The sequence below is a fragment of the Crinia signifera genome, chromosome 7, assembly GCF_055691185.1.
Source record: "Crinia signifera chromosome 7, ASM5569118v1, whole genome shotgun sequence".
Classification (NCBI taxonomy): domain Eukaryota; kingdom Metazoa; phylum Chordata; class Amphibia; order Anura; family Myobatrachidae; genus Crinia; species Crinia signifera.
In genome coordinates, this window is record NC_139223.1 from 132,574,519 (window position 1) to 132,587,117 (window position 12,599).

The 12,599-nt window shown below is 42.2% G+C and overlaps 1 protein-coding gene across 2 annotated transcripts in view; it reads right to left on the reverse strand.

The window, feature by feature from the left end:
* Window positions 1-583: 583 nt before the first annotated feature.
* The window catches only part of LYPD6B (LY6/PLAUR domain containing 6B), a 65,836-nt gene continuing 53,820 nt past the window's right edge, over window positions 584-12,599 (reverse strand). The window contains exons 2-6 of one of the 2 annotated variants that reach the window (XR_014450598.1): window positions 9,620-9,762; window positions 7,278-7,376; window positions 4,936-5,066; window positions 1,184-1,720; window positions 584-1,095 (exon numbers count right to left, since the gene is read on the reverse strand). Coding sequence is in view for 1 of the 2 variants with exons in the window: in XM_083152056.1 (XP_083008182.1) it covers window positions 1,553-1,720; window positions 4,936-5,066; window positions 7,278-7,376; window positions 9,620-9,731 (510 nt within the window). In the remaining variant the exon portion in view is untranslated. Of the gene's footprint in view, window positions 1,096-1,140; window positions 1,721-4,935; window positions 5,067-7,277; window positions 7,377-9,619; window positions 9,763-12,599 lie in introns of those variants that run through there. The other variant, XM_083152056.1, reaches the window with a different exon arrangement.

Genomic DNA, 12,599 nt, shown 5'->3' on the forward strand with positions numbered 1-12,599 from the left:
AGGCACCAGCCCATGATGCAGATGACCTCTGGCCCAGCATGCCCTGGTTTGAAGCCCCATTGAAGTGTGAGGCCCTGAGCATTTACCCACTTTGTATATTTGGTAAGATGTTCCTGACTTTGTGTCATATAGAGGTGCGTTTGACCTCATACCCCATCAATATGACAGTAAACCTCTACCCTGTGCTCTTGAGGTTCACACTAAGGGCCTGATTAAGACCTTATCAGAGGACAATTTTGTTCTTAAAATGGGCAAAACCATGTGCACTGCAGGTGGGGCAAATGTAATGTGCAGAGAGAGATAGATTTGGGTGAGTTATTAGGTTTCTGGTCAGAGTGAATAATGGCTGCTTTGTTTTTATACTGCAATATAGATTTCAGGTTGAACACAAATCTAACTCTCTCTAAGGGCGAGATGTGCTAAGCCTTGAAAAGTGATAAAATGGAGAGTCAAAAACCACCAACCAATCAGCTCCTACCTGTCATTTTTCAAACACAGCCTGTGACATAGCAGCGAGGAGCTGATTGGCTGGTGGTTTATCACTCTCCATTTTATTACTTTTCAAGCTTAGTACATCTGGCCCTTACTCTCTCTGCACGTTACATCTGCCCCCCTGCAGTGCACATGCTTTTGCCCATTTTACGAAAAAATGTATCCTGCAATCAGGTCTGAATTAGTCTCTAAATTAAATGAAGAATTTTGAGTTAAAGGGATCTAGTCAATTTTGATAAAATGGATCTCAAAAATGAAGAACTGTAATTAAACATTCATTAACATTTATCTTATTTTACTTATTCGGTAACATAGTACTATGTTTTATTCATACTATAGTATACAATGAAATATTTCCACTGTACCATGGCAGTCTTCCTACCAAACAAGCAAAAAAAAAATGGACTTGGGTCAGTGAACTCAGAAGACTCCACAACTCTAGGCTGTAACTGATAGACTGTACAGTACATCCCGAAAATCTAGTCAACTGTACCTTGAAATGTCCTTAACTTAAAAGTCATTTGAACAATAAATAACTCAGGGGCAGATTTATTAAACTCTGTGAAGTGATAAAGTGTCTGGTTTTTATCACCGGCCAATCAGCTCCTACCTTTCATTTTTCAAACCAAGCCTGTAACTTCACAGGTAGGAGCTGATTGGCCGGTGATAAAAATCTGAAATGCGACATCACTTAGTGCAGGCAGGTTTCTTCATGGTTCATGGCAAGATTGCTCATTAGCCACAAAAACAAATAACAAAGCCGTCTGTCCATATCTCCTGGGTCACGACCCCAAGAGCCATATTCAGCATGTTCCCATAACAACATGGAAATCATTAACCTCTCCATCAATGGTGCAATTTTAGCAGAAGGTCTTCATTCAGCAATTTACCTGCTGATTGTTGACTTCCGCTTTTTACCAACATCCAGATTTCACTGTGCTTTAAATAAATTAGAGCAGAACAAACCCTTCATCTGAGGTTCCCCATAACATCTGCAGAATGGAACAGGTATGCTTAGTCTGATATACAGGATTCACTAATGAAAACCACGTCCGTCGTGCTAGAGGATGGTGAGAAAAAACATGGCGGCTGCCACAGCAGGTACGAGGGCCGCCAACCTGTGTGCGTTTGACTTCCGATGAGATCTGACGACGTTGAACACAGCGTTTGTATTATTGGTGGGCACGTCCACATTGCAGATCATCCCATCACAACAGGAAATGCATTCCTAGAATCAAGGAGGAATATTCATTACCCTGCAGTTCAGTTTGCACGTTCGGCAATGGTATATTTAACCTCGTTAACTAAGTTTCATAACTATAATATAAAAAGAATAATAATAACAACTATATAATAATACTTAGCACTGTCTCACCATGGCCATCTAAACACACAAAGCCACAGGTCCTGTTCTTGGAGCCTGTATTTTACGGTACGGTGTAGTAAGTAATATAAAAAGCTAGTATGTGCTGATCCTTAATCTTACAATCATCACAGAAGTTAATTAAAAATGAATTGTGATACACAAGTTAAATCACAGCAAAACAAATATAATGATATAATGACATCTATTTACATGAAGATGTGGCCAAGCCCATATAGGCCCTTATTCAGATCTGATCACAGTACAAATTTGTTTGGAAGATGCGCAAAACCATGTGCACGGCCGATGGGGCAGATGTAACATGTGCAGAGAGTTAAATTTGGGTGGTGTGTGTTGAAACTGAAATCTAAATTGCAGTGTAAAAATAATGCAGCCAGTATTTACCCTGCACAGAAACAAAATAACTCACCCAAATCTAACTCTCTCTGCACATGTTACATCTGCCCCACCTGCAGTGCACATGGTTTTGCCCATTTTCCAAACAAATTTGTACTGCGATCAGATCTGAATAAAGGCCATAGTTTGGATGTGTTCACACAACTACAACCTGATCAAACAGTGGTGCAGCAACCGTCCTTTAGGATGTGAATGTGTTGCTCTTAAGCTGCTTACACATTAGACGACAAACAGTTGATGCAATATCATCAGCGATTTCCCTTGAACTCCTGGACAAACGTTATAGTACATGCAATGTTGCGAAAGACATCGTCAGTGACCACATGGGATCAGTAGAAGCGACAAATGACCAGCGGAAACACGGATCCACATTGTGATAGAGCGATGGACTATTTACATGATTTGTCCTTCAGAACCTGTTGATATAGTCCAGATGATTGAAAAAGTTGTCTAATGTGTACGCAGTTTAAGTGATGACTATCAGCAGCCATGTCTAGCTATTCCTAAATGGCTCCTGCAATCACTCATGTCATGGCTATATTAATTATAATCATAGACATCTACTTGTGTTAATTAACATATAACAGGATTTGTAAAAGGAAAACTGCAACTGTTTGTACTTAATATGTAATTCAGTGGCGTAGCTACATATGTGGCAGACCCTGCGGTGGCTTGGGGGAGCGGCGCAAGTGGGGTCTGTGGTGGGCGCCGCTGGCTGAACTGAAGGACGACTGAGGCAGCAGTGAGCGCTGAGCTGGTTCCGCTCCATGCATATCTAATGAGCGGGGACCCAGCACAGTGTATATTTAATGAGCGGGTCCCTGCCCCATGCATATGCTCAGAGATCACTGGGTCGCCTGTCAGCTCAGCCAGTGGCGCCCATAGTCAATAACCTTACCCCTTCTTGGTAGGATGGGTGGGGCGCCAAAATTTTTTGGCAGAGGGGAGAAAAATTTCTAGCTATGCCACTGATGTAATTGTAATTAATTACATGTTATACTTAAAATTTGACTTTTGTATTTATAAATAAACATCAAGACAATATTCTCTGTTATATGATTACATTGTGTAGAAATAGGATAATACAATTTTGACATTTGCTATTATCACTGACAATGCACATCTCTGCGTTGTCATACCTGATCTACACCTGGGGAGAACACTAGTGTGTGTGAGCTGACATCTTGCTTCTGACCCACTGTACACGGTTATGGTATAAATCATAGACTGACTCATGGTACACAGTCATATGGTCGACCACTAATGGTCGACAGTCACAAGGTCGACAGGGTCAAAAGGTCGACAGGTAAAAAGTCAACATGGTTAAAAGGTCAACATGAAAAATGTCAACATGGTCAAAAGGTCGATAGGTAAATGGTCGACATGGTCAAAAGGTTGACCTCCAAAAGGTCGACATGGAAAAAGATCAACATGACTTTTTAATGTTTTTAGGGTGTCTGTCGACATAGCTCGACATGGACATTGTCTAAGTGTACTGCTGCGCTCGCCATGCTTCGGGCTCGGTGCCTCGCTGCGCTCGGTACACTATTTTAGTCTCCCTCCACACCCTAGTGGATGGTAGGGCATGAAATACCGCCTGTCGGCACATGTCGGCTGAAAATTTTGTAAAAAAAAATGCATGTAGACCTTTTTCATGTCGACCTTTTCACCATGTCGACCTTTAAACCATGTCGATCTTTATCATGTCGACCGTTAGACCCTGCCGATCTATTGTGTGTCGACCTTTAAACCCTGTCAACCTTTTGACTGTCGACCATTAGTGGTCATCCATATGACTGTCTATGATGAGTCAGTCTATGGTCAGTCCGAATCCCCTATGCACATATAAAAATGCTTGCTTAACATCATAGTAAATCAAAGCACCCACCTTCGAATGAACCCATTATAGTAGATTTGGTACTTGTGTAGTTTCACGGCGCCAGCATGGCACCGTGCTACTTCCGGGTTCTGCGCTCGCCACGAAATATGTCCAAAAAAGTAACTTAACTCCATGCCAACATGGATAGTTCATACCTCCACTATCCATGTTGGCATGGAGTTGAATTTAAATAGCGTGGCGAGCGTAGCGAGTCACCGAGCCCGCAGCGTGGGCGAGCGAAGCGAGCCCCGCAAGGGGACTCAGACGCACGGCGCCATGCTAGCGCCGTGAAACTACACAAGTACCGTAGATTTTTTCATTTTCTATCTAGAAAACCACATTCGTCATGAAACTATGGCTGTCATTTTGATTGACTCGGTAAGCTGTGAAGCTCGCACCTTATCAAGTCCCTGTGAGGCCGCCAAGGGGAATACCCAACCAAGGAGCTTACTCAGACTCGCTGTTAGAACTTCTTTGGTAAATACAGGATTTCTGCATATTGCGAAGCAGGCATTGGGCTCGGCACGCGTACAAACCCCCCCCCATTTTCTAGAATGGTCCCCTCTCTCTGCACCCAAATTGCTAAAGGGAGACTACAAGCAATAACACAAGACCCATCCTGCACAAGCACAGAACAGGTCCTGCACATCCGCACTGCACCACCATCGCATTTGTACAAAAACCAATGGTGTTACGTACAGAGGGAAATCAGGCCCCAATGACTTAACAATAACATATTTTTTTTATAGAAATAGTATTAACAGATCCTAGAGCATGTCCTCACCGTATGGCCGGAGTCTCTATGGTGGCGGCATCCCACATTCCGACATTCCTCTTGCGTGGCACATTTTTTGGAGACAGATTTACTTTTGCCGTGGCTCGTGAAGTGATGTACTGTTTTACAGTAATGTGTATCTGTAACATAAGGGAGAACACGCTTTAACAATGTAGGACCAAAAGAGAATTGCTTAAAACACTTAAATACAAACTGTACCAATGTGTTCCTATAGTAAATTGGGGCCGATTCATACGTGTCTGAATTCGGCTCAGTTTTTGATGGTGGGGGGTCTGGGCATGCGTGTATATGCTGAAACCAGCAGTGCTTATATATATAACCAAAAAGTGTATTACAATATCAGTACAAAATGATGTGCATCATTAAAGTTACCATATGAGCCATTATTTCACAGGCCTTTTGAATAATCTAATCAAAGAACAAGTCCACCATAAGTATAGTAATGTGTTAGTCAAGATCCCTCAATGCCCACTTAGGGTTTAAAGATCCAGAAGAAGTCTGGGATCTCCAACCTGTTCAGCATAGGGTGTGACTGCAACACTGGCTCTGTGACTGCAACGCTTGGCTGTCTGAGTGCAACGCTTGGCTCAGTGACTGCAATGCTTGGCTGTGTGATCGTAACGCTTGGCTCTGTGACTGCAACGCTTGGCTCTGTGACTGCAACGCTTGGCTCTGACTGCAACGCTTGGCTCTGTGACTGCAACGCTTGGCTCTGTGACTGCAACGCTTGGCTCTGTGACTGCAACGCTTGGCTCTGTGACTGCAACGCTTGGCTCTGTGACTGCAACGCTTGGCTCTGTGACTGCAAGGCTTGGCTGTGTGACTGCAAGGCTTTGCTCTGTGACTGCAAGGCTTGGCTCTGTGAATGCATCGCTTGGCTGTGTGAATGCATCGCTTGGCTGTGTGACTTGGCTGTGTGACTGCAACGCTTGGCTGTGTGATTGCAACGCTTGGCTGTGTGAGTGCAACGCTTGGCTCTGTGACTGCAAGGCTTGGCTCTGTGACTGCAAGGCTTGGCTGTGTGATTGCAACGCTTGGCTCTGTGATTGTAACGCTTGGCTCTGTGACTGCAACGCTTGGCTCTGTGACTGCAACGCTTGACTCTGTGACTGCAACGCTTGGCTCTGTGACTGCAACGCTTGGCTCTGTCAATGCAACGCTTGGCTCTGTCAATGCAACGCTTGGCTCTGTCAATGCAACGCTTGGCTGTGTGAATGCAACGCTTGGCTGTGTGACTGCAACGCTTGGCTGTGTGACTGCAACGCTTGGCTGTGTGACTGCAACGCTTGGCTGTCCAGCTGAGGGTAGTACCAGTGTTGCTGTGAGCCCCAAAGGTGCAGAGCGGGCAGGGACAGGGAGATGTCCCCAATATAACAGGAACACTTTGGCTGGTTTACTGGTTCTTTGCGTAGAGAAAGACCTGTACATAATACATATGTAACAATCTCATGAGCTTTCTCTGTCTGTCTAAAATGATTCTATTTAGATATCGTTACCATGACAATTAACTTGCAGTGCAAGCAAAATGTCTCACATAGAATACACCGCAAGCAATTATGTAATTCAACCTGCAGTTCAATAATAGTTTCATGTATGTTGAATACAGTAAACTGGGAAGTCACGTGATTGTATTATATAACTTTGAACAGGAAATGATGATGTATAGGTGCTCCTGATGCTTCACGGGGTTATGGTATATTAGATCTACTGTACAATCTCTAGGTCTACAGTCATAAGGTTGACCACTATTGGTCAACAGGGTCAAAAGGTCAATAAGGTCAAAAGGCCTAAATTCAGAAGGTTGACAGCGTCAAAAGTTCCACAGTCATAAGGTCAACATAGTCAAAAGGTCAACAGTCAAAATGTCAACATGGAAAAGGTCGACATGAGTTTTTCATTTTTTGGGGGGGGGGTGTCTATGCCAACATAGGTCGGTATGAACACCGTCTAAGTATACTGTGTCCCCTAAATGGCTCGCTATGCCCGTCATGCTCGGCACACTATTATGTTCTCCAACCACGCAGTAGTGGAGGGTAGGGTAGGAAATACCACCTGTCGACACATGTCGGCTAATTTTTTTTAACTTATGTCAACCTTTTCCATGTCGACCTTTTGACTGTCCACCAATAGTGGTCGCCTTTGACTGTCGACATAGACACTGTAGATGTAATGACTGCATACCGCTGCATCCTACGTTTGCATCCTTATTTCGCAGGCCCTTTGAACAGCATGTGCAAACCAATTTAACACGGTTACTAAACAACATTGTTACACAACACATATGTAAATAATGTGTACATATACTAGATATGTTTTAGTATCTCACTCACTTGATGGACACCACTTATCTTCGGCCCAGCGGTTGCAGTTATAATTATCGCTCGTTTTGTCACATGTAAAACACTTGAAGCTGTTGGGAAATGGTGTCGCTGCAAGTAAACAAAATATTAATTACATCCATTTCTCCTGAGAAATTTTGTCAATCAGTTTCTAATTAAATATATAACAGTTAAAATAGAAAGAACGACATACATTGTGATATTGTACATTGTGATATCTGTATGAGTCTGAGTTTTTTAGTGATCCTGCGCTGCGAGGCGATGTGCGCTCTCGAGCATTGCAAAGCGCAAAAAGTATGTGCTGCCTGTACTTTTTGAACTAGACCAGATCGCATCTAGTTCAAGATGCACAGTGCTCTTCGTTCCGTGTATGGGCACCTTTAGACACCTGTCACAATGCAGCAGGGAGGCTTAAGGTGCCCATGCACATTGCGATAGGAGTGTGCTTCGCGTTTTGTACTTTACAATGGTGCTGTGCTATTTTACCACTTGTATGCGATGCGATGTGTAATTTGAACTGTGCGATGGGATGCGATTTCAGCCTTTTTTTTTAAAGTATATAGTCACCTAATGGTCCCTAGGTGCATCGCATCGCACTGTACTACAAAAGTGATGCAATGCGATGTAGCACAAAAAGTACTGCCTGCACCCATACTTTTTGTGCTATACAATATCACACTCGCTGGTACGCACATCGCATCCCTGCAGAAACACGGTGCGATTATAAGCCCATGCGATGCGTTTTGAACTAGAAAAGTTCAAAACGCATGCAATAATCACAGCGTGTATGGGCACCTTTATTACTCATCCAATTTGTTCTCTCAGCCAAAATGGATATAGATCATAATATATATATATATATATATATATATATATATATATATATATATATATATACGAAGCAAGAGATTGGCACTCTGGATGGTGAAGAAATGATCCGATGCCGCGGTGCCTTCCAAATAGATAATATAAAACAATACTTCCCCTAACACTGCAACCAAAGCTGGCTAGTGTGATAGGAAAAAAATAGGCAGCACTCCACGGACTTGTCAAACAGATTCAAGCTGTATTAAATCATAAGTGGGACAACGTTTCAAAACCCGAAGGTTTTTTCCTCAGGTCCACATAAATCAAAAAAAGCAGGTTGACAAAACATTTTCTTACCTCCATCCATAAAAGTCTCCCACGGGAGGTAAGAAAATGTTTTGTCAACCTGCTTTTTTTGATTTATGTGGACCTGAGGAAAAAACCTTCGGGTTTTGAAACGTTGTCCCACTTATGATTTAATACAGCTTGAATCTGTTTGACAAGTCCGTGGAGTGCTGCCTATTTTTTTCCTATCACACTAGCCAGCTTTGGTTGCAGTGTTAGGGGAAGTATTGTTATATATATATATATATATATATATATATATATATATATATATATATATATATATATAAAATCTTGATTAAGAGGCGGCACTCAGAGACTGTTAGCTTTGTGAAAAAATGTGGTGTTTTATTGCAACGTTTCAGGGGCAGTCCACACCATCCTCAGGCAGCACAGCAAGTGATCTGAGAACGGGGTTGACTGCCCCTGAAACCTCGCAATACAACAGCACATTTTTTCACGAAACGAACAGTCTCTGAGTGCCGCCTCTTCATCAAGCTTGTGAGCAGTAGTGGGGGGACCCACACGGGGAAGGCACCTGGGCAGGGTAACTACTGCAATATATATGAGTGCCAGTTCTACAGTGATTGTGTATATATATATATATATATATATATATATATATATATATATATATATATATATACAGTGGCACTCACGGGTTTAATGCAAAACAATTATTTTGGTGACAAAGAAATACCAATTATTCTGTGTTTCTATTTCTACGTGACCAATATAACATTTTTTGCACCTATCCCATGAGTGCCACTGTATTTTTCCTCACTTATATACGGTACATTTAAAACACTCACCAACAGGTGATTTGTGGCAAGATAACTTGTCTCTGGTTAATGATATAATATGGCCCTGATATATGGATGCATTAAGAGACATATTTTGACCTCTTACCATTACCGGTCATTGTGACATGGAGCTGTAAAGCCCTGCCACAGACCACACAATATGCATATACACCGCAGATGAGAATTAACAGAACAATGTGACACTTCTGTGACAAGCTTCTAAAAATTAAAGGAGGCGATGTTGCCAATAGCAAGCAATCACATTCTCTCGATCATTTTTTAGGATGCAATAGAGAAATAATAGACAAAATCTGATTGGTCGTTAGAAGCTTTAGTAAATTTACCACTTAGTGCCTGATAAGACATGCTGATACGTACGGTCTAAGGGTGGTCCCACATTGTGGAAATTCACATTCTTGGCAAATGTTCTGCTTTTAAGTATGATGAAGAAGTGTATGGCACACAAGAGGAGGAGGTGCGGTATCAACATCCTGTCCACGGTGATTCCTGGTATGTTACACCTGCAAGTAACAGAACATAATGTATGACACATCCAATGCACAAGATGTTACTCCGGCACTGCAACAAATATGTCAGTGTGCCAAAAATACTAAGCAGAATGTATAGACAAATCCAGAGATGACAGTTTGTACTTGACAATCAAAATCTATGAGGCCTATCACTTCATTAGGGACTGCTGACATAACACAGACATAGCGTAACTTAGTGATGTCACTGGTTCTTACAGAATGGATAGGCTACATTATTTACTAACACACAATCAACCACAATGTAGCACATTGCACCACCTTCACTGACACACAATGCGCCACAGTGCACCACCTTCGCTAACACACAATGTACCATAATGCATCACCTTTACTAAAATCTGTATAGATGTATATGATGCACAAAAGACACAGCTGTTTTGTAATTCATGGCTAAAACTACCACAAAATCAATGTATATCCTAAAGGATGCTCTGCTGAAATTCTGGAAAATAATCCACATTATCACTGGGAGCTCTACTTAAATACCCTAATCCCAAATAATTACCAGTCATAATGGCCTGGGGCTGCTATGAGCAATATTTACACTTAGGAGTTCTACAAGAATGTCTACAAGTGACACACCTAAACCAAGTCTTGGACACAGAGTTTGGATCGGGTGTGGTATGTGACTCCGACAGTCGGGATTCAGACAGTCATTATACGCGAGCCACCTATTCTATTCTCCCTCTATGGGGGTCGTGGACCCCCACGAGGGAAAATAGCAGGTGGCCGTTTGGCACCCGGCTGTCGGCGTTTTGACAGTCGGGATCCCGACGTCGGGTAAATGACTGTCAGGATCCCAACTGTCGGGAACCCGTCCGGCACCCGTTTGGATCATGATGAAGACATGGAAGGAATGAAAACGAAAAAGAAACAACTACAAGCAGCGCTTGAAATTAATGATGGGTGAATCAATTGCGTTAAAAAGGACAAATATAATGAAATGCAAATGAATAAAAAACAATCACAATATGGTATGACCCTATATGTATAAAACCACTAGTAGGTTAATATTTGAAAGAGTATAAAATTACTGATCCAGGTCTCACGTGTTTTGGAATGTCTGCAATCGGAATGTGTGTAGCCTGCAATGTCGATAGTCCCAATTATGGGCAAAGTCCGAAAAGAGTGGTAACAATTGAAGAGCTTGTATGCCGGCTGAGAGAGTGGCTAGTGATAGAGCCTATCTTCTACCTCAACGCAGTTTGTATCCAATTTGGGATTTCCAAAGGTGGGGACCTTGTGCTCGGACAAATGAGCAGGTAAAAGTCCAATATAACACCACGGTTCTGGAAGGAGAGATAACACCACCAACGCATTTCACCGGGCAACCGCCAGCTTTATCAGCACCTTTATCAGACATCTGAGGAACTCTCAGGTTAGCTGAATCACTGGCTTCAGCGCGGCGAGAATCCAACAGTCTGCAGCCTCCACACTCCTGCAGACTGTCCTTCACCTGACGTCCAATATGGCAGGCTCTGCACATGCACAGTGCTCAAATCTTTAAACACATGCTCAGGTCATTAAAAATATATGTAAATATTAAGTCGCTGTATATTTCTGAATCAGCCCCACAGTTCAAGTAAATCAGGAGTCATCAGCTCAGCATTATGTTATAATTACTCTGTATGGTGCTCAATATGTGGTCACTCACATTTTGTTCTATGCATGCTCACCCATTGAAGAAGTGAGAATTGTATTTAAATATTCTCCATTCAAATAGAGAAAACGCCAACCTCTCATGTTCTAGTCACTGATGACATAGTGATAATAGGCACCCGACCACATCCTGTATATCTATAGCTCGCATTATTCATAGTCTATGCATTATGCACTCAGAAAAGCAGTTTCCCATTTTAGCTCCCACACTCATTTTTCCTTCTTACAGTAAACCCTTTTACACATTATGCCACACACCATAATGGCCATTACACATTATGCCGCACAAACCATAATGTTTATTTCACTCTATGCCACACAATGTAATGCTTACTACATATGCCACACACCCAATGCCTATTACATATTATATCACACACCATAATGCCCATTACATATTACTCCACAAACTTTAATGCCTATTACATTCTATGGCACCCACAGTTATGCTGCTGACACCATTTTATGTACAACATACAAAAATAGTGGTCGTCCAATTGACTGTCAATATTATGCCTGTTGATCTAATGATCCACACCCAAACATCAGTGCCACATAACCAATAGACCGGGCATCCCAGACTTCCGTATCACCTCAGGTACACGTGACAATGGCTCTAATAATGCCTCCTAGTAACTTTATATAAAAATCAATTAGAAGAAGAGCTATTGTAATACATGAGTATAACATAAACAGCATCCCAACATTACTTAAAACATCTGCCACCACAGAACCTACATTCAGATTTATCCACCCAATGCAGCGACCTCAGCTTCAGTTCAGGCTTTGGCATGAGCTATTGATGTTATTAACAAATGCAGTGGTTTGATATAGTTCACAAAAAAGGATCATTGGAGCGCTATCCGTACAACAGTGTCTCTTCATGCTGCAGTGTAGAATGACTTGTATCCAGCAGAATGTCTCATAGTTCTACATTCCTCCGTCTCCGAGTGCCCGGCCGAGCATAGCCTACCATTGTTTCGGGTAAACTACCGATGTATTGTTCCTTTTTTCTCTTTGGCTGAATCCAGATGGCAGATCTCAAACAAATATTATGGGTGTTCCTGTTTGGTCAGTGGGAGTATTTTGGTGAGCAAAGCTTACCCTGGTACCGTGCCAGCTAATTCAGCAAGCTTTTCCCAGGAATT